The sequence below is a fragment of the Leptonychotes weddellii genome, chromosome 9 (genome assembly GCF_054177405.1).
Source record: "Leptonychotes weddellii isolate Sample4059 chromosome 9, ASM5417740v2, whole genome shotgun sequence".
Classification (NCBI taxonomy): domain Eukaryota; kingdom Metazoa; phylum Chordata; class Mammalia; order Carnivora; family Phocidae; genus Leptonychotes; species Leptonychotes weddellii.
The window spans coordinates 109,481,378-109,508,149 of NC_138377.1; the positions used below are offsets into that span (position 1 = coordinate 109,481,378).

The 26,772-nt window shown below is 39.2% G+C and overlaps 1 protein-coding gene across 7 annotated transcripts in view; it reads right to left on the bottom strand.

The window, feature by feature from the left end:
• TJP1 (tight junction protein 1) overlaps positions 1 to 26,772 on the bottom strand; it is a 231,952-nt gene that overhangs the window by 88,525 nt on the left and 116,655 nt on the right. The window contains exon 1 of one of the 7 annotated variants that reach the window (XM_006730003.3): positions 12,950 to 13,436. The exons of the other annotated variants lie outside the window; for them this stretch is intronic. Coding sequence (XP_006730066.1) covers positions 12,950 to 12,976 — 27 coding nt within the window. The 5' untranslated portion in view covers positions 12,977 to 13,436. Of the gene's footprint in view, positions 1 to 12,949; positions 13,437 to 26,772 lie in introns of those variants that run through there. 7 annotated transcript variants of the gene reach the window in all.

Here is a 26,772-nt window from a genome sequence, read left to right on the forward strand (position 1 = left end):
TGGATTTAGAATTTATTTTTAAAGTGTGATAATGGTCATTACTGTTCTTTTTAAAAATAATTCTTATCTTTTAGAGATATATACTCAAATACTGACAGATAAAAAAAAGCCTGGTATTTCCTTCAAAATAATGGGGGAGCGAGGATATAATGCCCTGGAAGTATAGATGAAACTGGCCATAATATGATAACTGTACCTGGTGATGGTAATGTGGGGATTTTTTATACTCTACATCACTTTTGTATGGATATGAAATGCTTCCACTTAAAAAAAAAAGGAAGATAGGGGGCGCCTGGGTGGCTCAGTCGTTAGGCGTCTGCCTTGGGCTCAGGTCATGATCCCAGAGTCCTGGGATCAAGTCCCACATCGGGCTCCCTCTTCCGAGGGAAGCCTGCTTCTCCCTCTCCCACTCCCGCTGCTTGTGTTCCTGCTCTCGCTATGTCTGTCTCTGTCAAATGAATAAATAAAATCTTAAAAAAAAAAAAAAAGGGAAGATAAATTGAAGGGACTAGGAAATTTTTTTTAAAGTTTTTATTTAAATTCCAATATAGGGGCGCCTGGGTGGCTCAGTCGTTAAGCGTCTGCCTTCGGCTCAGGTCATATCCCAGGGTCCTGGGATCGAGGCCCACATCGGGCTCCCTGCTCAGTGGGACGCCTGCTTCTCCCTCTCCCACTCTGCCTGCCTGTGTTCCCTCTCTCGCTGTCTCTCTCTGTCAAATAAATAAAAATAAATAAATCTTTAAATTCCAATATAGTTAACATACTGTGTAATATTAGTTTCAGGTGGGGGCGCCTGGGTGGCTCAGTCCATGAAGCGTCTGCCTTTGACACAGGTCATGATCTCGGGGTCCGGGATTGGGTCCCACATTGGGCTCCCTGCTCAGCAGGGAGTCTGTTTCTCCCTCTCCCCCTCCCCCCTGCTCATGAGCACTCATTCTCTCTCCCTCTCTCTCAAATGAATAAAATCTTTTAAAAAAAATCAAAATATCTATTAAAAAATTAGTTTCAGGTGTCAATATAGTGATTCAACACTTCCATATAACACCCGGTGCTCATCAAAAGTGTGCTCCTTACTCCCCCTCCCCATCACTTATTTCACCCACCCCCATCCCACAACCAACAGTTTGTTCTCTATACTTAAGAGTCTGTTTCTTGGTTTCTCTCGCTCTCTTCACCCTCCCACCCTTTGCTTGTTTTGTTTCTTAAATTCCACATGAGTGAAATCATGTATTTGTCTTTCTCTGACTGGTTTATTTCGCTTCATTACACTCTGTAGCTCCATCCATGTCCTTGCAAATGACAACATTTAGTTCTTTTGATGGCTGAGTAATAGTCCATTGTATATATATACCACATCTTTATCCATTCATCAGATGATAGACACTTGGATTGTTTCCATAATTTGGCTATTATTGATAATGCTGCTATAAACATTAAGGTGCACGTATTCCCTAAGACTTAATGTTTTTGTATCCTTTGGGTAAATACCTAGTAGTGTAATTGCTGGATCTTAGGGTAGTTCTATTTTCTACTTTCTGAGGAACCTCCATAGTGTTTTCTGGAGTGGCTGCACCAGTTTGTATTCCCACCAACAGTACAAGAGGGTTCTCCTTTCTTCACATTCTCGTCAACACCTGTTGTTTCTTGTGTTTTTGATTTTAGCCATTCTGACAGGTGTGAGGTAGTATCTCACTGTAGTTTTGATTTGCTTTTTCCCTGATGATTAGTGATGTTAAGCAACTTTTCATGCGTCTTTTGGCCAGCTGTAGGTCTTCCTTGTGTTTTTTTTTAAGCTTTTATTTAAATTCCAGCTAGTTAACATAGTGTTATATCAGTTGCAGGTATACAATATAGTGATCAACACTTCCATACAACACCTGGTGCTCATCCAACCAGCGCACTCCTTAATGAGGGGACCAGAAATTAATTACTGATCTAGGGAAGACCCAAAGAATGCTGCTACCAAGATGCCAGGCCAGTAAGTAAATTTTCCATGGGATGGCTATTTCAGCAGCCCCCTCCCCTCAGAAAAGAAAAATGCAGCTAGATCTGGAGATGTGCTAGTACCTTCTAGGAGTCTCTAAGCTGACTTTAATCTGGTCTATTACCAGTAAGTGAGTAACATATTATTTAAAAGGCCACTCTAAGTCTAGGAAGGACATCAGATATTAACCAAATAACCAGCAGAAAATGTGTAGAAGTTGCCCTAGTGTTACAAAGAGAAAGTATACAGAGCTTAAAGGAGAGTTCTGACCTAATCTGGGGGCTCAGGACATGGTTCTTGAGGAACAGAACTGGAACAGGTGCTTGGTGAATGAGGGATGAAGGTAGGGAAGCTTTCCAGGTAGAAAAACAGTATGTGCAAGAGCCCTCAGGTTCTCTCTTTCATTCAAATAATATTTGAGAGTTTATTATATGTTAGACACTGTGTTAAGTTCTGTGAATAATAGGGCACAATCAGTATTGACCTTTGTTCTCATGGAGCTTACAATCTAGTGGGAAAAAAAAAATTCACAACTAAATATATAATCACAGGCTTACGTAAGTACTACAAAGGAAAGAAAAACAGTGCCATGAGAGAAACTTCAAGAAACTTGGTGGAAGTGCAACATCTACTAGGAACCAAAAAGATGACAGCATAGTTTAAGAACACAGAGCAAGGAGGAGAAAGATGCAAGATGAGGCCAGAGAAATAGGCAGGGGTCAAATAATCCAGAGGGAGCTTAATGACCATTGCATGGATTTTGGTCTTACTTCTAAAGGCAGTAAGAAGTCTATGAGTTTTAGGAAGAGGTTGTGTTGGGGTGGGGAACTAATAAAACTTGGATTTTGAAAAGAGTGAGAAAGAAGGGGTATATTATACTTAGGGAGCTATTACAGGAATCCAGAGAGACTATAATGTATGTATGTATGTATGTATATGTATGTTGGGGGAGTGGAGGGGAGTTTTAGGGGTTGCTAAAAGTACAGACAGAACAAGTGGAAAACTACAAAGTGCTCAAGAGTTAAAAACTGAACATAATTTGCTAATCACTTACCATACCGGTAGATATTCCAACTGTGCACTGGATTTGGAATGGTCTTTAATTTCTATTCTCTAATCCATCAAAATACAGATTGCATGTCTTACTTAATGCTATTGTAATAAATTTTTCAAAAGTATCTCAGAGCCCATGGACTTCTCTGAAACCACAGCACATCTTGCTGGACTGGGACATCTAACTTATAGGCCAATCTATGTCCAGTATCAAATAAATATATACATACATAAATACACAAATTAAATGTTCATACACGGATGCACACACAGAAAACCCTAATTCCTGCATGCCTCTTCTCTAATATTAAGATGGGGGCACTTAAAATGTTTTTTAAAAAGATACAGCTTAACATAACAGCTTACTATATGCTGGGCATTGCGCAGAGTGCACAACCACCCTGAGATGGGTACTGTCATCATTATCTGCATTTCATGGATAAGAAAACAGCTATCAAGCAAGACTCAAAGTTCAGATTCCATAGCCTAAACTCATACAGCAAAGCAACTAAACTTAGGGTTACTCAAGGATAACCTTTCCCATCCTTTCCTTGCTCTCTCTCTGTGCAGGATCTGGCCGGCTGACAGTTCTCTCTCTCGAAACTTTTTTTTGCTGCCCTTTTTTGCTGTGCCACTACCCTCAAACCACATTCAAATTAAGAACTTCTATTAATGAAAAGACCATTAAGAGAGAACCACCATGTTGGAAAATAGATCTAAAATATATGCAATCAACCAGCTTTTATCCAAAAAATATAAAGCAAATCAATAAGAAAAAGTCCCACAGAAAAGTAGACAAAAAACTTGAACAGGCAGGCTATAAACATGAAAAGTTGCTCAATCTCATCTAGTCAAAGAAATGCAAATTAAAACTACAATGAGATTGTACTAAAGACCCACCAGAAGGGCTAAAATTAAAGTGTCTAATAACACCAAGTACTGGTGAAAACACAAAGCAAAAGAAACTCTCATTCACTGATGATGAAGAGCGTAAAGGTACAACCTCTTTGGAAAACACATCATTCAATGACTATTTCAATTACTAAAATTGAAGATACACTAAATAATCCAGCAGCAATTCCATCCCTAAATACAAATCTTAGAGAACTGTGTGATCACCAAGAGAAATGTACAAGTGTTTATGGAAGCATTACTCTTAACAGCCCAAATTAGGAAATAACCCAAATGTCCATCAACAGCACAATGAATAAACTGTGGTATATTCGTGCAATAGAACACTATACCGCAATGAAGATGAATGAATTCATACACAACAACATACGAATCTTAAAAACATAAAGTCAAAACAGTGACTGCCTTGGGAGAGTAAAGGTGTTATTTAGGAAGATCACCATATGGATCTTATGGTCAAGACAATGGCTACCTTACTAGGGTAATATTATTAGGAACAGGCAAGGCGGAAAGCTTCTGAGAGGCTGGCAATATTTTATTCCTTGACCTGGATGGTGTTTACATGGGCGTTCATTTTACAGTAATTTATTAATGTACATCTGCTTTATGTACTTTTATATAGATATTGTATTTCACAGTAAAAAGGCATAAAAAAATGACATCAGCTGACATTTAAATCAAGATAATTTACATAAAAATCCAGATTTACAACCTGTTTTGAAACACTGGAAGATCTGGCCTGCCTTGCCTTTCTTCCATGCCAACAATCAGCTGGAGCTGAGCAACAGCTACCTCCTTCAGATCCACTTGCACTCTCTGACTGCCACAGTACCCTGTGTCTCCCAGCTTTCATGATTCATGCTACCTATCTGGTCTAAAACTCACCTAACACCATTCCACACTCATCTCTGTGACACTCCTTTAGAACACACGAACGTATAAGCATGCGCATGTATGAATTATAAAGCATATAAGCAGGATAAAGCATCAAGCAACCTCACATTTAAAATAGAATAGTGGTACCTAACAGAGTTGCTAAGATTAAATGAAATAATGCACACAAAACACGTAACTTAGTATTTGTCACAGAATCAGTGCTCAATATTGGGGGGCTATTTATTATTGACATGCATTTCTCATATTGACAAAACATGTAAATCTACTTGCATGGCCGCTGTCTTCTGATTTTATAGACAACACAGCAGAAAAATAAGGGTTGGTATAAATTTGTTTGATCAAATACTTCAACACATAACACTGTTAAAACCAACAACCAGTAAATAAATCTTCCAAAGTTCCTTTACAGGACACCATGGGAAAGATTTCCTACAATTATACTTTGAAAAGTAGGCCTGTTTTTACCTGTTTTGTCCAAAGCATGTATTTCACCTGATTGTGGCTTTTATTGGCCTGATCAGAGTTAGGTAAATGGGTACCTACTAAAATATACTTCAAGATGATGAATTTTAAGACCTTAGTCATAAAATACCCTCAAAACTAAACACTTTAGTTTCGACTTTTGACTTTTCAAGGTGAACATCATATGAACACCAAAAGCAGCTTTCTATATTTCACGTAACTGTTATACTCCAGTGACAGGCTAATCTAGGCTTATCCAATTCTTGCCCCAAAGACAGAGGAATACAATATTTTTCTCCAAAAAAAACCCCCACAAAAGTCTACTTCAAACTTTTTTTTTCTGAAGCCGATTTGGCAGTTAAGTCCTCATACAATGGATTACTATGAATCTGATCCACGAATACAATGAAAACTAATGAACTAGTTACCCACATCTCACAAAAGCAATGCTGAGCAAAAGAAGCCATACACAACAGAAGCCACACTGGAAGATTCTGTTTGTGTAAAGCTCACAGTCAAAACTACAGTGTTCACAGAATGCATAATTAAGTGGTAAAATTATAAAGAAAAGCTAGAAAATGAATACCACAGAAGACTAGATAGTTGTAATCTTTGGGAGAAAGAGGCTATGATCCAGAAATGGCATGTTAGGAATTCCAGAACTTATCATCATGTACAGTATTTTATTTGTTGCTCTTTGCTCACACTGTTAAAATGCTCCATAAGTAAGAGCTATGTTCACTGTTCTATCTCTAGCATCTAGAACAGGGCCTGGCACATGCTAGGTTCCCAATAAATATCTACTGAATGTAGAATAAAGTTTCAAAACCCAAATTGTTCCATATTTCACAGCTTGTCAGACTCTAAATATACCAGTAACAGCCAGCATATTGTGCATTTTCCATGTCAGTATTCTCAAGGAGTTCTAAGTAAATTCTGACTATAACTCTTAACCTTTTTCTCCTTTTGAGATATTTTTACCAAACACATGCATACAATACTTACATGGATGTATCCAGATTCGATTAAAACATTTTTAAAAAATTAACAAAGAAAAATACTAAAATTCTTGTGTTAACAGCAAGCCCACGCTCTAGATATGGCTCTACCACCTTCCCCAACCAAAGAAAGCACACAGGATGCTGTGTTATTATAAGATGTCTGTGAGTGTGATATTTTTTTATGGGTAAACAATGTAAAACTAAATTACACATTTCATAACTGATTATTACAGTGTAAGGCAGTTGGAAACTATAAGCTTCTAGAGGACAGGAATCCAAAACAAAATGTGTTCAATGAATGTTTCTTGGGTTAACAACAACAATTACTGAAATCCTCCTGATTTTATAATTATGAACTGAAGTGAGAGGTAATCGGATTAAGTTTAATTCAGTCATCAGAAATTGTACAAACCCCAAAGATTACTAGTGACAATTCCAAGAGAGTGAAAATTCCTAAGACAACCAAGAAAAAATAATGAACTTTCACTCTTGGGGAATGTATACTATTTAAAAAAACAAAAACAATATTTCAGCAAATGAAAAAAATTAAAAGAAGCATATGCTAACCTTACGTTCCTAGTTAGTATCCATATAAAGTAATATTAGCTTCTGTTTTCACATCCATTCTGGGCACAATAAACTAGAATGACTGAGGTCATTCATCAGTCAACTCACTTCCCAGTATTTCACTTGCACAAAATAGCTTGTTCTGATATATACCTACAAGGCAAACTAATAAAAATTTATCTTCTTTTTTTAAAGTTTTTTTTTTTTTTTTTAATTTGACAGAGAGAGACACAGTGAGAGAGGGAACACAAGCAGGGGGAGTGGGAGAGGGAGAAGCAGGCTTCCCGCCGAGCAGGGAGCCTGATGCGGGGCTCGATCCCGGGACCCTGGGACCATGACCTGAGCCGAAGGCAGACACTTAACGACTGAGCCACCCAGGCGCCCCTAAAAATTTATCTTCTGATCTATCCCAAAGTTAAGGGCCATCTGAGACTCAGTATTTAAAACTACATATGTAACAGTCAGAGCTTTGTTATTAAGTCTCAAATGGTGTGTTTTATGGTACAAATTTTGGCAACACAGGTTTTCTCTTGTTCTAAAGCACTGTTTCTGTGATATAACTGATCACACAAGAGTCTATTATTTTCATCCATTTTTAAGATATAAAATGAAATTCCCTACTCATATACTCACTGCACTCTTCTCATTATTAAGAATTTATCTGTTTCAGAAGGAATGGAAATAAAGCACCTGGCTAACCCATAAAGCAGCAACCTGAAGCTACTCTTCTCTACAATAAATAAATTAAGGAGCATTCTAGGTCAGAGATACCAAAAGGGCTATATTTATTGCTGCCTTATACTGGAAATACTGTTCTGAAACCTACCAATTTTAGATGAAATTTAAAAAACTATAATAAATAAATAAACAAGCAAACCCTCAGTAAACTATTCTAATGTCTCCTTCTTCCTACCAGATTAAAAGTTGTTAAACTAAAAAGGTTTTTCAAGACTGCCTTTCAAAATTCAGAGATGGAAAGCAAGTTCCAGTCAAGTATTTCAGAAATATCATAATAGTCATCAACAACTATCTCTTAGTCTCATTTAACATTTGATCAGAAACTCTACTAATAAAAAATAACTGCTCATTCCACTAGCCTGTCTTCAGCCACCATGCTCAGTCAGTACTGGATACCAAGTGCATGTGTGTGTCCAGGAGCCTGGAAAGAGCTATGACTGAGCAGTCAGGGATGGGTAGTCCCATACACGAATTTACAGCTAGACTAATGGTCTTTCAGTAGACTGAATTTTCACCATGTCAGGATTATGTCAAGAAACAGGATTACATTTCCAAATTTTCACCAAAATCATTTTTAAGACCCTTTCCTTAGCAGCATGGTGATCTGTCTTATTTATACTTTTTTATTCTTAGAACTGTACAGAGTTTACATTTGGTCTCTAAATAGAAAAAAAAGATTAAAGAGCAAGTAAAAGTCAAAGCCAGTACATTGTTTCCAGGATTGAAAAAAATGAGTGAAACTACTGTAATCTTTTTCCTTCAAACAGGGAACAGTTCTAGCTATACAGCATTACAGCCCTCAAAGCCACAGACTGGTCTCAAACTCATTATTTGTTGGTTGTGGATGGCTGACCTCCTCTATCACTTACTGGCAGTAATCAATGAGCAGCATGAGTCTTTCCTTTAAAAAAATATATTTATTTATTTATTTATTTATTTGGTGGGGGTAAACAGAGAACCTCAGGTGGACTCCCTGCTGAGCCAGAGTCTGATGCAGGGCTCCATCTCACGACCCTGAGATGAGTCCTTCTTAAATATAAAATAAATGTTGTAAGATCCTAAAATGAAAACATCAGTATCTTAAAAAAAAAAAAAGGGGGGGGGGTCTTTCCTAACAGTGTAGTGGAGTTTGTACCATTACACAACCTGAAAGAAAAGGCACACTATGATTGGAAAAGTAGCTGTCTTACAGAGCTGTCCTAAAACGAACGTAAGAGTTGTAAATACAATCAGGATGATCAACAAAGAACATAAATTACAGTTTTAACCATAAATGTCTGAAATGCTAACATAAATAAAAGCCTTTTGCCTTTAATATAAAAAAATATTTCTAGTGAAAAATAAGTAATGTATAAACTTAGCACATCCAGAAAAAATTACTACAGTGAAGCTCATTAAAAATTGGCAGACACAATCAACTGAATTCTCATAAAGTCCAGTGAGTTTTTCCTTTACTTTTAAAGCAATATGCAGCACATATGCATTGATCAGTAAGTACCAAAACTAAAACTACATTGTACCAGCCACTCAGGACACAATTCCTACCTGTAAAGACTAATTTTCTACAGTTCTTAACTTTCAAATGTTCAGCTATTAAGAAAAGTCCAGGGGTGCCTGGGTGGCTTAGTCAGTTCAGTCTCCAACTCTTGATTTCAGCTCAGGTTTCAATCTCAGGGTTGTGAGTTCAAGCCCTGAGTTCAAGTGCACACGCCCAGCTTTTTAAAAAATAATTAAGCAAATAAAAATAAATTAAAAATAAAGAAAAGTACATTGTGCCTCACTTGATATAATCAATTCCTAAGAAGTGATGTAAATTATTTTTATACTAAACTACACTATAATTTTAGAGATAACCACAGGAAAAAAAATACTGTCCCTGAAACATAATGGAAACATTTAATCAGCAAAACCTAACAAGCATTTATGATAGTACAATCTTAAATTTTATTGCTTCCTCCAAAGTGAAACAGCTTGAAAATCCAAAAGCCACTGCAACTTCCTTCAGCCACTTTCTGTGATTCAACCAATAGGAAATGTTCCTAATAATTATCCACACCATTTTCTTCCATAATTAACTCCTTGGTTAGACAGAGAACCACCCTCAAATTCCTGTTTTCAACTCTAGAATTTTATTATCAGGCGCACTAGTAATTCTGTTTGCAATTCAGATGTACACTACACATATAAAAACCTTTTCCTTTATTTAACATCACATACAAAGAAGCCCTTTCCAGCTCAGGTGTATTTCTTAAAAAATATCCTGCACTTTCTTCTAGTATTTTATGATCCATTTTATTTGCTCTTATTCAAACAGTTCATTTGGATTTTTTTTTTTTTTTGCCTATGGTTTAAAGCAGAAAACTACCATAAAAAGGGGGGGGGGGAGGATAACCAACAGTCCCAGTACTATTTACTGAATAAATAACCCATCCTTTCCCCAGTAATCTACATTATTTTTATCAGGTATCCCTAATTTTCCCTCTTGCTAAGTGAATTTAGGGAAATTATTTTATCTGTGTTTCAATTTCCTCATCCATAAAGTGGGGATAATAGTAATGCTCACTTCATAGGGTTACTATATGAATTAAATCCGTTAATTCATGTTAAGCACTTAGAACAATAGCTGACACATTAAATAATGATGACGATAATCACTAAAAACTCATAAATACAAAACTGTTCCTGGATTCTGTGGTTCCACTGTCTATTCCTGAGCTGATAGACTGCTTTAAATTACTCTGAATTTATAACACATTAGGTTTTCTAGTAGGGGCTTCTTTATCCAAAATTTCATGGCTATCATTCATTTATTTTATCAGATAAACTTTCTCATTATATGTCAAGTTTTCTACAATACTACTGAAATTCTATTTGGAGTTGTATTACACTTATATACATATATCGATTTGGGGAAAATAGGTATATTCTACAATACTGACTCTCCCCATCTCCCTCATCTAATTTATTTAGGTTTTATGTCCTTTAAAATAACATGTAATTTACCAACAAATGTTGTATTTATTCCTAGGCATCCTCTTCTTGGAGAAAAATTTAGTGGAATTTATCAGAATTTTAAATGCACATACCCTTGGACCCCAAAATTCCATTTTTAAGGACTTAACACATTATAATAGTGCACAGATATAAATATAAAGCTACTTATTACAATAGCAAAATCCTGAAAACAAGTTAAATGTCTGTCAGTAAGGCAATGATGATCGGCAGCATATTCTTAGGATAACAGACTATTCAACTATTACAAAGAATACAGAATCACACGTATTGGCTTAGAGAGTTGTTCTACAAACTACTCTGCTAAAACAAAAGAGCATGCTGCAAAATTAATGTCTTCTTTTTGTTTTTTTTTAAACTGAGGGTTAGGGTAGGGAAACAAAAGTATCACATGTAAAGTATTAAGTACACAGTCTGGCTTGTAGTAAGCATTTCAGTCACCTCAAGATATTAAATAAATAAATAAAATCTTTAAAAAAAAAAAGATATTAAACGTGACTTAGGGAAAAGGCAAATATTCTTTCATTTCACCTATTTTTTATGGCCGCCTGCCTTGTTCTACAGCAGATTTTGTGGTAGGCTCATAATACAGCATTTAAACAAAATAAGCTTTCAACTCACATTTTATTTATAAATATTTACGAATACACATGTCCCTACAATGTAATATTTAAATACTGATGCTTTTCAATATGCCATAAATCTCAATCCCATAATTCAGTAAGAAAAGTATTGTTTCTTCTAAAACATCTTACTATAACAATCCACTGAAAACTTACTTCTCTCCATATTTGAAATAACCTTTTTAAAGTGTGTTGTCTTGTCAGGTAGCATTTTCCTCACGTAGTGTTGCTTTAATTACAAAAATAATAGTAATAATAATAATAATACAATGAAGTGTGTTGTCTTAGATATCAAGTACCATAGATCACACCTCAGGAACAAAGTGACATTATGTGTAACATATAAACAAAGCCTTTCCTCCTTGGAAAGGAAACCGCCTTAAAGGTAAGTTATGTGAACTTATTTTAAAATCTAAACAAAATTTTGCTTTTTATTCTAAATCACTGACTCAAGTTTCATCTCTAGATTGTTCTTCATCAACATAAGGTCAAAAAGGTACAAACTAAAGTTTTCTTAAAGAAAAAATATTATATTCCTTAAAATATATATATATATTCACTACTAAATGTAACTGCTAATTTCTGCCTCCCAGAAAACAAGGTCCTGAGTTGAGAAACTTCAGGGCCATATTATACCGTTCCAGATGCTATGAATAAACATTTCCAACAGAAAAATAAATACATAAAACCACTACCTTAAGTACTTCGATACTGTTTGAAGTAATGAATTAATTTTCAAAGAGAGATTTTTACTCTTCACTAAATTTTTCTCCAAGAAGAGGATGCCTAGGAAAAATTTCTGTATGCCTGTAATTGTTAAAAAGAGCAGGTACTACTGTATGATGAGAAAGAGTACAATGTAGAAAAGGAAAGGAGGATTTTAACTGAGTTTACGAACTTCAGCTTTTTGATGTAACATACAAGTTGGTTTCACAGCACTGAAAAAATGCCCCAGTACTTCAAAGCACATGTAGAAATTGATAGGAAAAAACAAGTCTTTCTTAATTTTATTTTTTAGACTTCCTCTCATTGTCCATTTGTAGGAGTATTTTGTGCTACTTCTGAAAGTTTAATTCAAATTAAACTATTAGAAAGTGTTAAGGGGTTCTCTTTTTCAATGCTACCTTAAGTAAATTACACAGTGTGGAAAAAAAAAATCCCGACATACTACACACAAAACACTGAGTGTTCTGCTGCCTCAATGTCTTATCGCTGGCGCGCGCATACCACGCACACTGACATCAGATCGAAACTACACGGTTTCGCCGGTGACCAACCACTCCTCCAAAGACCGCAGCTACTGGCTTGCTGGAGGTGGCACCCCAAACCCCGACCTCCCGCCCGCCGCAGGCTCGCCCCAGAGTGCCCGCAAAACCCACTCCTGTCGCCGAGTTTGCCGGCGCCGGACCTGTTGCGCTTCCCAGCCCGCCGCGAGCCGGAGCCAGGCACCGACGCCGGCAGCGATGCACCTGCCCCGGACCGCAGCTCTGCGCGCCCGCCGCCCCCTCCTGGGCCCCCGCCCTCCGCCGGCCCGCCCGCAGGGCTCCGAGCGGCCCACCGCCACAGCCAGCCCGGCCCACCCGCTGCCGCCCCCGGCGCTTGGGCAGCAGCCCGCGGGGAGGAGGGCGGGGCGCGGGCCCGACGCCGGCTGGCGGCCGCCCTAGCTCGGAATCGGCCCTGACGGCCTCGGAGGCGCTCACCTTGGCGGCCGCGGCCCTGGCGGACATCTTGTCTCTCTCCAGCGCCGCGCGAGGCTCCTCGGACCCGAAACTCCGCGCCACCAGCCCGCCGGCTCCTCACGCCACAGACCAGATAAACATCTCCCCGGAGCGAGCGGTGCTGGGGGCGGGGGCGGTCGAAGAGGCCCGGCCCACGGGGAGGGGACTCAACTCGGACAAAAGTCCGGGAAGCGCCCGCCCGCCCCGCCCGGGTCTTCTCCGCGGGGCGCGCCCGGCCGGCGCCTCCCTCCGAGTGCGGCCACTCGCTCGGCCTCCCAAAGCTCTCACAGCCCAGACACGTCGGCCCCGCTTGCTGGCCACTGGCGTCCCCGCAGTCCGCCCGGTGGCTCCTCAGAAGCCGGCTTCCGCACGTAACTTCCCGGGAACCAGCCGCGGGGAAGGGACCCAGCGTCCACGGGCTGAGCCGGCGCCGGCAACCGCGGGAAGCCACGCAAACCTGCCGGTCCGGCCCGGCCCGGCCCACTGAGCATGCCCGGCTGTGCGGGGGCGGGGCCACGGTGGGGGTGGGCCCATGGTGGGGGCGGGGCCGCTGCGGGGCGGGGCGAGCGGCCCGAGGCCCGCTTCCTCCCGAGGTCCGACCCCAGTCGCGGAAGGAAAAGCCCAGTTCCCGAAGTACTTGGTGGACAGTTTCCGCTGGCATGCGAGTCTTCCTGTTTGTTTTTATCAAAGGTCCAGCAGAAATGACCCCCAAGGAGAAAGCCCCTGTGTACCAAAGCCTTTTCGACTTATAGCAGAGACTTGTCTGCTTGCTCCTCAACAAGCCACGATGTATCAGCCCCCACGCAGAAGGGCTGTTGGAAAGGCTGGTACAGCAAATACCTGACAGTAGTTTCCTTAACGTGGTAAATATCACAGCTGTGATGGTCACAGCTGTCACCACATGCCCGGGCCTTGCTGCCCCACTGAAAGCAGAATGCGTTTTTCTGTAAAGCACGTCGTGGCTTTCATCTCTAAAGCGCTCCTAACAGGGTCAAAATGATTGCTCATTCTCGACAAACCGACTGTGCTAAAACTAAAACTTCGTGGGCACTCCTGGGCAAGCAGGCTGGGAAATACCCAAGAGACCTGTGATACCTTGGCCCACCCACATTAGGCCTCAAGATATATCCAAAGTCTCTCCCACCCCGGTAGGCAGGGATCTCCAAAGTTTATTTTTGGCAACCAAAATGCTGCAATTCTTAGTGGTGAGCGAAGGGCTCAGGCTGCCTTGCATTTCTGAAGCCAGTTCTCTAGCTCACATCTGGACAGACGAGGAGGTTAAAGACTTGCAGCCCATCGTCCAAGTTTAATCAGTCTCTGCATACACTTCCCACGATGCTGATCGCCTTGCTAAACGCCAAAGAATATGTAAGAAACCATTTCCAGCCTCATTATTCTACACTTTGTAAAATGTAAAGCTCTCCACAAATGTCAGAAATTCTTCATAACAATAACATTCTTAAAGTCTAACCTAGTGCCACAAAAGGTACACAAGAAAGGGGGAAAAGGCACAAACACCAGATTTTAAACGATGATTTTCTGTTTGGAACTCAACTGTATGGAAAGATCAAACTTCTTAGCCAAGAAATATGTTTATCATACATAAATATCTATTAAGATCTCAAAGTAACCTTTTCATATATTTTGCAACTGAAGCTATCTGAACGAGAAAAAAAGCATTCTGCAAATCAAACCCTTATTCTTTTCTTTCTCCACCCCCACTGCCCTGCCCCCCTGCATAGAAATGGTTGAAGTCACTTTTGTTTTAAACTTATGGTGTAATTTTTTTGTTTGGGGGCAAAGTATTATTTATTCTTTTAAGAATTGTAATTAAAATGTCCTTAGGGGCAAGCACTGTTTTTAAAAAATCTGGGGAGTTTTCACAGCTTTATTACTTTATTATTGGAGACCTTTCATGTCTTTATTACTTTTACCATTTATTAAGATGTGCAATCAGCATAACCTGCCTAGAACTAGGCATCGTGTCTTTAATAGCACCTAAACCTAGAGACATACCTAAAAATGCACAGACTTTTCTTTTTTCTCATTTGTCACTTTTCATCACGTCTTCCGTGTATCATTTAAATGCTAGATTACAACAATTTGTCAAAGATCTAATATATTTGATTACAATTTTAGTTTATTTTTGCCATGGTATAAGACATAATGAAATCAAGCAAAAAATCTTTACCTTGAGAATACCTTGCTTTAAGAATTACATTTATAAAACTATCTCAGTGAATAATAGTACCCTTTAAAATTTTTTCAATGGTATTTGTAATATCTGAAGTAAACTGTGTAACATGTTTTATGTATTTCCTTTCCTCTAAAGAAACAAGAGAAAGTTTTTGTCACTTGTAAAAATGAAAGTAAAACACTACTGTCAAGTCTTAAAAACACATCTCCATTCCAATGGTTTATTTTTGGGGAGATGCTCTGATAAGAAGTGGAAAGCATAGAGCATAATCTCAGATAGTTGCCCCTTTAACAATGAAGAGTTTATCCACTGAACAACAAAAATTATACCATGACTTTAATGCTCAGGTATGAATGTGGTTATAGCTCCTCTAGACTCATCACATGGGAAGAAAACAAGCAAGTTTGAGATTCTCATTTAGAGTAACAATAAAGTTTAACCAAGAATCTCTTTCGATTGCACAGATTATCTTATTTCTGATCACCTGGTGCAAACTGAACAGGAAACTAAAAAACCACAACACTCACAAAGAGAACTTCCTGTGGGATTTTTGGTGTCTGCGGCTCAGAATGAAAAAAAAAAAAAAACTGCGCAAAAGCTTCACAAATCTTAGATAGAACCATTTATTACAACACCCTTGACCAAATGAACAACTATACCCATGCCAGCATTTTATCTAGGTATATTTTGCTTCCATTACAAAAAAAAAATTTATCCTTAGAAAAGCCATTTATTTTTGGTATGAGATGTGAGTTTACGTATGAAATGCAAAGGGGAAGTATTAGGCATTGTGGCAGAACGTGAGACAACCGTGATAATGCCACAGAAGAAGATATATGAAATACTAGAAATAGAATTGTACCAAAGCATTGTAACCACCACCACAACAAAAGTAATTCTAACCTTACTCCTATGCCATGTCTTTAAAAATTCTATACATTGGGGGCACCTGAGTGGCTCAGTCAGTTAAGCGTCTGCCTTCGGCTCAGGTCATAATCCCAAGGTCCTGGGATTGAGTCCCGCATCGGGCCCCCTGCTTGGCGGGGAAGTCTGCTTGTCCCTCTCCCTCTGCCTGCTGCAGTCCCTGCTTGTGCTGTCTCTCTCTCTCTCTGTCAAATAAAGAAATAAAATCTTTAAAAAAAAAATTCTATACATTGCTTCAGAGTTTTCCTCTGCCGATAAAGTCATAGAACAAGATTAAACAAAGAAAGGTTTCTAAGGCTCATAAAATTTCCAGACTGCACAGACCAGTAAAATTTCAAACAAAACAAAACATTTCAGGGGTGCAGTATAGGATTACCAACTTTTTCACTTATTTTGCAAAGCAATGACATTTAAAAACAAACATTAATACACTTAAGGATGATTAAAATGGTAGATTTTATATTGTGTACATTTTGCCACAATAAAAAAAAATACCAAAAGAATGTTACTATCACCGACATCATTTCATTTTTAAAAGGACGTATAAACACTAAAAAGTCATTTTTTATTCAGTTCAGAATAAAGAACAGTCCTTCCTCAAACAAGAGTGAGGCTATCCTTCCCTTGACTGGGGCAAGGTGGACCTTTCTCTTTGTTGGGTCCTGAATGTCACAAAAGCAGGCTGATTGTTAGCTCCGTAATTCCATGGAATCCATGACTCCAGCCGGACTGACAAGCCAAGGCTCGGACTCCTCTCTGAGCAGTTTGCCTCCCCTTCTCTCCAGCTCCTGTTTCCTATCTTCTATACTCTCCTAACGATCCCTCAAAGACCTCCTCCCCAGCCCAAGCAGTGATTCCTAGAGAAAAAGAAATTAAGGAATGGAAACTCTCTTCCCTTCCTGCCAAACCATGATAGACCTACCCTGGGCACCTGCTTTTCCTCTGTCTTCTGCTCTCCCTGGGCTCTGAACCCCATCTCCGGGGCTGGCTGGCCCTATCAGCTTTGTTCTGTCTCACCATCATCTTCATCCTCTCTCAGCCAAAGGAGTCTACATCTCAGAATTCAAGCTTCCTCTGATGTCTTCCATTTAAAAAGCGGGGTGGGGCTGAGGGTCAAGAGGGCAACCCTTGACCCTACCCCGGCTACCTTCGATGGATGGTATGCAATTGGCACAGCTGCTCAGAAGGGCCCTACACTGGATTTAATGCAGCACTGTCTTGAGTCTTAACAGTTCTCGCTTTGGATTTGTGTTTTGTAAGTGAAGGTGATGGGACAATGGGGCATGCACTGGGGACCTTAGCTCACATGTGATCCTGTTTGTTTTGGTCTCCCTGGAGGGCTTCTCAGCTACCCACTCCCACAACTCCTGAAGCCCCTGCCGGTGCTCACTCTCCCTCCCTGCTCTACCATCCTCTGTCCCTCACAAAGATCTGGGAGAGGGCTGGGGTCAGGCTTGTGTACCCTTAGCACCTTGGGCTGGGCAAGAGCCCTAGGCTGACAGGAGGCCATATCTTAGTGGAGGTGAGCCTCCTGCCTAGCCTCCACTGGGGTACCAAGCTGCCAGGGGTGGAGGCTTAAGGATCCTTGGTAGTTGCTGTCTGCTATGGGCTGGAGCGGCAGTCCTGTAGCCTGACTTCCCTGGGGAAGGGAAGGACCCTGTCCTCAGCTTAGGCATTTAGGTCAGGTGGCTTGTGAGAAGGGGGTCCTGGTAGGCTCAGGAGGCAAGTGGGACCCCCAGGGCCCTGTGAGGGTCACCCCAGGGGTGCTCCCCCCAGCTCCCCCTCTCTCCTCCCTACCTTTCTGAGTCCAGCTGTGCTTGTCTCTTCTGGCCAGCTTGAGGGACAAACTCCAGGGACAAGCCACAAAATATGGATTGTGTAATTTAAGTGATTACTCATACAAGTTAAATATTCTGATCTTTGCTTTTAAAACTGGCACTGCTCAATATAAATGATAAAAATTATATGTACCTTTACCAGCAGTTTCTTTTGCTTTTTGAACAAAGGGTCCCCTACTTTCATTTTCCACTGGACCCCACAAATTAGAGACCACCTCTCCCTTTAGATTCTATTCTATGAGTTTGTGACAAGTTTCTCAGAAGTTCTCTATCACCTCTAGGTCTCTCTGTGGTCAAGACATGCCCAAGTCCTTTGACATTCTTCTTTCTCACCTTAATGTCACAACTAATGCAGGCATACATTCCTTCTCTGAAAGAAGCAATAGACATTTTTAAAAGTCCAACTGGACCACATGCTCCCATTCCCACTGCTATTACCCAGGAATATTAGTATTTAAACCGAACCGGAGTATGTATTTTCAGATAACTTTTTTTGTATTTATTTACACATATATATGAAAACAAAGAGAATGGGGGAGAGGGTGTGTAGATATAAGGAATATACAGGTTTTTTAAAAACCTGTATGATAGACAATATTTACTTTTGCAATTTTTTTCCACTTAATATTTCTGTCTTGGAGATTAGGTCAAGCAATGAAAATCTACATCATCATTTTAAAATGGCTGTCTAGTATTCCATAATACGGATATACTGCAATTTGTCTAGCTAAGATGGTTTTGATATTATAATGCTGCAGTGAAAATCCTTATTTATGCCTTCTTGTGCACATGTGAAAGTTTCCTTTAGGAGAGACATCCAAAAGGTGATTTTCTGGGTTGAGGTATATGTTTATTTAAAATAAATTTTTTAAACTGACACTGTCTATCATCCCTCCAAAAATACCAGATCAACTTATCCTGTTTCCCCCACCCATATGAACACTTGATAATATTAACCTTTTAGATTTTCGCCCATCTGGCTGACAAAAATGGTATATTACTTGCCTGTTTATGTCATTTACTCCCCCTTTTTTTTGTTAGGTTACTTCTGTTATTGATTTGTTGAAGTTCTTTATACTTTTTTATTGAATGCAGCTGCTTGTGTGTGTGTGGGTATGCATTAAATAAAATTTATTTTGTAATAATTTTAGCTGTACAGAATAGTTGCAAAGATAATACAGAGTTTACCCACCTTCCCCTAATGTTAACATCTTATATAACTGTGGTAGATTTGTTAAAAGTTTAAAAATTAACATTGTTACAATATTATTAACTAAACTGCATCGAATTCTGCTAATTTTAACTCTTTAATTTCTCTGATATTCTTCCACCTTTGCCGATTCCTCCTCCTTTCCAAATCTTAGGGAAATTATTTTAGACATGTTCATTTTGAGCCTCTAGACTTTTCTTAAATTCAGGTTCGTGAACAGGACTAGGAATGAGGCAGAGTATAAACCAAAAAGTCACAGTGGACAACACAGGGTACACCTGGAGTTTCACAGTTCTTATTCTGTTCAGGAACATTTTTTTCTCAGACTCGTGTTTGTAAAAGAAATGCTGTGGGATATTTTTTCAGCCTCAAGCAGTGAACTGAGATTAGAAGAAATCTCCTGACTGCACTTTAGTTTGGAGTCTGTCCTCCCCAGATGGCAGGGAGTACCAAACTCACCGGATTAAAAAAAAGAGAGATTCCTTAAAAGAATCTGAATGACCTAGTCCCCCAACATATGTTTGCATTCTCTTTACAATGTGATGTGATAAACCTTAATAATAATACTCTTTTAAAACAAACAAAAAATATAGAAAAGTGAGTGAAACTCCATTTAAAAAAGGGTAAATATATTTTTATATTTAAAATAATCTTTAGGGGCGCCTGGGTGGCTCAGTTGGTTAAGCATTCAACTCTTGATTTAGCACAGGTCATGATCTCAGGGTTGTGAGATCGAGCCCCACGTCTGGCTCCATGCTAGGTGTGGAGCCTGGTTGGGATTCTCTCTCTCTCTCCCTCTGACTCTGCCCCTAACCCCCCCAACCCGCACACATGAGGGTGCACTCTCTCTCTAAAAAATAAATTAATTGAATAAAATAAATTTTAAAAGGGAATAAAATAGATGCATATACTTGCAAAAGAAACACTAGAAGACTAAGAATAAATACAGTTACCTTTGGAGGAAGGAGAGGACATCAATAATAATTTTTCTACATATGCTTGATAATGTAGTTTCAACTTTGAAAACATAAAAATATTCTACATATTTTAAAAAAGTAAATGAAATCAAGAAGAAAAAAATTTGTAAAAACTGAAAATGAACTGAAGCAAGAAAACATACATTAAGTTGGTGACCTAACCCCACAGAGAAAAGAATTATTTCCAATGCCTCTTGCACAAAGCACTTTGATTGTAGATTCTTTGTATAATATATTCTAAGGAAAACAGCACTGCAAAGAAATCTTAAATTTCATTCAGTAGTCTGTTAGTAAAAATATCAGCATTATTACTTTGAAACTGTTAATATATGTATGTGTGCATTAACTAATATAGAATTGTTATATATTCATTAGTTCATTAACCTATATATAATGATTAGCTGTTAATTTATATATGTGTATTAACAAATATATTAGTATATTTAATATATTAGCATTATTAACATTCAACAATTTATAATATTAGCATTATATTATGTATTTGATAGTTTCAAAGTTACATATAAATATATAACAATTCCAAAGTAATAATGCTAATAACATGTTAGTGTCTGCTAATAATGATAATATTATAGTGTATGCTTTTATACTGGTTATATTATTAGTTCATATATCAATATATATTAAGGTACACTAACATTCTTTTTTTTTTTTAAGATTTTATTTATTTATTTGAGACAGAATGAGAGACAGAGAGCATGAGAGGGAGGAGGGTCAGAGGGAGAAGCAGACTCCCCGCCGAGCAGGGAGCCCAATGCGGGACTCGATCCCGGGACTCCAGGATCATGACCTGAGCCGAAGGCAGTCGCCTAACCAACTGAGCCACCCAGGCGCCCCAGGTACACTAACATTCTTATGTACCAAGATTTCCTGCTTAAGAGAAAAGAGAAAAAAGTATAAAAATCGAAGAAGTTAAATAAAAATTTGGCAATTCTAATTTAAATTTTTAAAAAATCAGTATAACTTAATTTTTAAAGTATCTTTAAAATATATATATGTATATGTGTGTATATAGAGATTTCCTAGCTCTTGCCAATAAAAAAGACTAGCAAGGATGAAAACCCAGTATCAGTGAGCACATCTAGTGCCCAAATTGTAATCTCCAGCCAGGAATGACTGATTACAGATTTGGAGCAAGAAATATACAAGATAGGGGCGCCTGGGTGGCTCAGTCGTTGAGCGTCTGCCTTCGGCTCAGGTCATGATCCCAGGGTCCTGGGATCGAGCCCCGCATCAGGCTCCCTGCTCGGCGGGAAGCCTGCTTCTCCCTCTCCCACTCCCCCTGCTTGTGTTCCCTCTCTCGCTGTGTCTCTCTCTGTCAAATAAATAAATAAAATCTTTAAAAAAAAAAAAAAAAAGAAGAAATATACAAGATAATCTTGGGATACTTTGTGCCAGAAAGCAAGGAAGTTCTCAAAGAATAATGGATCAAAAGGATACAGAAGCCAACAAACAGCAGTTCCCATTGGCCAAAGATGAAACAATTTAAGCCCTCCCCAAAGAAAAATAAAGGCAATTAACTGAAAAACAATGAATATCTAAAACCCATGAATTCAAATGACAACAAAAAAGAAAGTAAGTGAGAGAGCCCCCAAGCAACTACTTATCGAACAACTCTGGATATAACTTGGGCACCAAATTCTTATTCTATAAGCTGTCGATTTAAAGGAAAGAATATATGAAGGGGGGTAAATTGGAGGGGGAGACAAACCATACGAGACTATGGACTCTGAGAAACAAACTGAGGGTTCTAGAGGGGAGGGATGTGGGGGAATGGGTTAGCCTGGTGATGGGTATTAAGGAGGGCACGTACTGCATGGAGCGCTGGGTGTTATACGCAAGCAATGAATCATGGAACACTACATCAAAAACTAATAATGTACTGTATGGTGACTAGCATAACATAAAAAAAAAGAATATATTTTGTATGAACTCTATTTCAGATAACCAAACAACTCTGATAACAAGATGTTCCTTATAAATAACTCCAGCTAACAAATCTGGAATGACAGAATTAGGAAACCATCATCTTGTAAACACTTGAAACGACAGACCCAGGCAATTGGTCATCAAGGGATCAACTCACTGAGCAATGTTAGCATCATTCAAAGCTAAGACAAGCAAACATTTATGCCTCCATGTGACACAACTGGAAGCAAACAGTACTATTATCTACAGAAGATGGCTGTCCCCAAAGTGGAAACTGAATGAAACTCAGTCTGTAGGGCTAACTTTCATAAACAGAAATACAGGAGATGGAGAAGCAAGTTAGAGGACTCCACAAGGAATTGAACAGATGACTACAGAATGTAGGAGGTTCTATGCAGGAAAATGGACCCAGTTTTCAAAACAAGTCAGTAGACAAAAAAGAAAAGAAAAGCAAGTTGGGACTGCTATGGACCTTCTGTGGGTGGATTCCATTTCAGATCTACCTATTATAAAAAGACATTTTTGAGACATTTGGGGAAATTGCATTATGGACTGAGTGTTCAGTGATACCAAGATGTGGTCATGGTGTTGTGGCTACATAGGAAGGTATCCCTTTGGGGCGCCTGGGTGGCTCAGTCGTTAAGCAGCTGCCTTTGGCTCAGGTCATGATCCCAGGGTCCTGGGATCGAGCCCCACATTGGGCTCCCTGCTCGGCGGGAAGCCTGCTTCTCCCTCTCCCACTCCTCCTGCTTGTGTTCCCTCTCTTGCTATGTCTCTGTCAAATAAATAAATAAAATCTTTAAAAAAAAAAAAAAAGGAAGGTATCCCTTTTCAAGAGATGCATATGGAAACATACAGAGCTGAAATAGCCCAATGTTTGGGATCTACTTCAAAACACTTCAGCAAGGAGAAAAGTTAAAAAGTAGAGGCAGCCAATGGAGTAACATTTTGAAAACTGGTGAATCTAGCTGATGGGCATATGGAAAGTTTATTGTATTATTCTTTCTACTTTGGAGTATGTTTGAATGTTGGTGTACATTTGAAATGTTTTATCATGAAAATCAACAAAAACAATAAAAAACAAATATTCCTGTCAGCAAAGGTAGGTAGATTATATGTAATTGTCAGACATTCCCTGTTTGGATACTCCATTGCAATGGGCCTTTGCAGTTCTTCTCATCAAGAGGTGGAACATTTTTCCCCCCATCCCTTGAATCTGGGCAGCTGTGTGACCTGTTTTAGTTAAAAAGCAAACATGACACACGAAGAAGCTTGACAAGCACTTGGGCATGGGGGGTGCACTTTCCCTAGCTGCTGCAAACCTTAAGACCACCATGGGAAGAAGCCCAGTTTAGCCTGCTGGCAAAGTCACATGGAAAAGAAATGAGATGTCCTGGCTGATAGGGTGCCAACCTCCAGACATTTGAGTGAGGGAATATTCTAGACCAGCCAGTCTCAGCCAAGCCACAGACGATTGCATCTGTATGAGTCAGCCCAGGCAAGTCTAGCAAAAGAACCACTCAGATCTGAGCCCAAGTTGCTAGCCCACAGAATCATGAATGTTTTTTAAGACCCTAAGTATGGTGATTTGTTACACAGCAAGGACAAACTGATAAGTCTGGCTAAATCGACAGGAGTACTACACAAACATATGCAAAAGATCAGCTTCTTAGGACTGTGGGACCTGAATGGGAATTCCACGTCACTAAAAAATGGGACGTTTGGAAATTGCTCTAAAGGCGATGGAGACCTTGGTAGACCACTTCCTTTTGTATGTACAGTGAGGGCTATTGAACCAAGTAGTCACTCCACTGATAGAGGCGGGTATGACCGATGGATTACATAGAACTCTTTTTTGAGGACTAAAAAGGTCTGGCTCTGCCTCTAGTCACCAATCCCAGACAAAACAGAACCAGTCTTTGGGATTGCTGGCAGAGAGCCCTGCCTTTCTTTCCTGACTCAATTCTGCAACCCAAGTAGCCAGTGCAGAAGGAGAGCATACATCTGTGAGAGTCGGCCTGACCCTCCCTCCCCCACAGGCCACAGCTGGGGCGACCCTAGCACCCATGAACATATCTGGGACACTCTCCAACAGGCAGGTTTCACCCTATGTACTCTAAGAACAGATCTTGTTTCCTCTTTACCACAGATGTTCACCTGCAAATGCTGGGCCCGGGTAGAAGGATTAATTAGAGAGTGTTTAAAGTGCCACAGGAAAAAAACAATGCAGAAGTCACTGAGGTGCACACAGACGTTTTAGCCAAGGTATTCTTTTACTAAAAGAAAATATTAAAGGATTTTAAATTATGACTGCTTAATCAAGCTAAATCACATTAACTTTAAAATAATCCTCCCAAGGATTACATAGCTCATCTTAGTATCATTAGCAAAATACTGAACTTCTAAAAGAGAAATTCAAGATAGTTAAATATTTCTCCATAATACTAGCTATTCATTTGGAACTATTTTAAAGTTCATTTGATACTTTAATTTGTAATGAATATGGCTATTTTCAGTACATTAGAATTACTGTTCACACAAATGCCACCCACATTTACATGCTAATTTATCCAACTTCTTCATTTATATTTTTAAAGGTGCAATATAATTTTTGTAAGTATATTTTTTTTTAATTTTTTTTAAGATTTTATTTATTTGCAAGAGAGAGAATGAGAGACAGAGAGCATGAGAGGGAGGAGGGTCAGAGGGAGAAGCAGACTCCCCACTGAGCAGGGAGCCGATGTGGGACTCCATCCCGGGACTCCAGGATCATGACCTGAGCCGAAGGTAGTCGCTTAACCAACTGAACCATCCAGGAGCCCGTAAGTATATTTTTTTAAAGCACAAGAATCTTGTTAAGTAAATGGCCATATTTTATATTCTTTTGAATGAGCAAACTATTACTTAGTAAAGGTTGCAAATGCCTTTTTTGGACTATGGGTTTGGAATTAACATTATAAAACAAAGTCTAACAACACAGAAAGATCATTAAATACAGGGTTTGGGAAGACTGGACTTTAAAAGCAAAGACAAATTGGTGGCAGCTTCATTATTTGTGGAACTACACTTGAAGGGGACAAAGGAAAAACCTGAAGCTGAGCTGAAGGTTGGTGCAGCAGAAGCCACCGTCCTAGAAGGACCCCTCACTTGGGGCAGCACTTTGATCTCCTGCTCCTGATAATCCTGCTTTCTCCTTCTGAAAGGGCAATACAAAGAGCTGAGGAAAAGTCATTAGATTCATTATCATTCTACCTAATACTAAAATAAATGTTCTCTCCTGTTAACAAAATGTGGACACATATGGTGAAAGCATCAGAAAGAACATGATGGAAATGATCTGGGAAAGGTCTTCTGGGACTAAAGTTTCCTTATCTGTACAACAGAGGGGAGTGACATGGGGAGACTGGGGTGTGTTGGGGAGTGGGGGGCTCAATTAATTCTAAGACCTTTTCTATCCATAACTTTCAGTGATCTAAACAGTCAAAAGCTTTTCATCCCTGACACAATGAAGCTAGTGTTGGATGTGGTTATTTGTAGGTTTTACAAGTTTGGGAAAGATACAGATGATAAAACCATGGATTCTGTTTCTACGAGAAGCTCTAATTTTAAATGTGTTTAATTTTAAATATGATTAAATTTCCATGTGAGAGCACATATTATATGAGAGTGAAAAGTTTTATAAAAGCTGGACAAATTAGAAAACATGCAAAAATCCAGCTAAGCTTAAATCTGTGTGTGAGAGAGAGTATGTTTTCAAAGGGTGTGGCTTCCTGACTCTGGATTGTTTGGAAATATTCTGACAAAGCCAAATTCATTTCTCTGATATCCTGAACACAGCAAGGAACTAGAGCCTAAAATAGCATAAAACATGATATTCCTATATATATAATCAATTTAAGTCAACTAAAAAATGTGATAAACACCAAAAAAATTTTTTCCTTTTTTAAGTAGGCTCCACACCCAGCATGAAGCCCAACTCGAGGCTTGAACTCATGACCCTAAGATCAAGACCCGAGCTGAGAACAAGAGCTGGAGGCTCAACTGACTGGGCCACCCAGGTGCCCCAATACCCAAAAGATTTTTAGTCTGTATTCTCGTAATTCCTTTTTGAGAGATAGCCTATGCAATTACCTGGACTAGAAAATTCAGCAACACTTAAGCATACTTTTCACTCATTCATTCATTAATCCATTTTTCATCTATTCAACAAGCATTTATAGAACTCTTCCTATGTGCCAGAAACCAACTGCATTTAAAAGTTTTCCAGGTTTTGTTTGTTCGTTTAACTTCATCCTCCCTCACTCTCACCCCTGTCTTTGTTAGGGATGACGCCCTGTTCAGATTACTCAGGAGTACATGTAAATTGTGGAACTCAAAGCAGAATATACTCTCTTACTCAGGGAAAAACACAATCCACGTGGGTCAATGCTTCACACTGTGGTGTCTGGAGGAGCAAACAGATGAGTAGTTTCGTATTCTTTACCATCCCCACCCCCACCTCAAGAGACATACAGGTCTGGCTGGACTTACTTTGGCTCCTAGCACCTATGACGTAAAGAGAAGTTTATTTCCCAGTGTGATCAACTTTTACAGAGTGAATCCAGGCAGAAATGACAGACAAAAAGACTTAATAATATAATATATAGTAAATAATTATACACATATGTAATGGCTTTAACACAAAAAAATAGGTGCAGATAGAGATTATA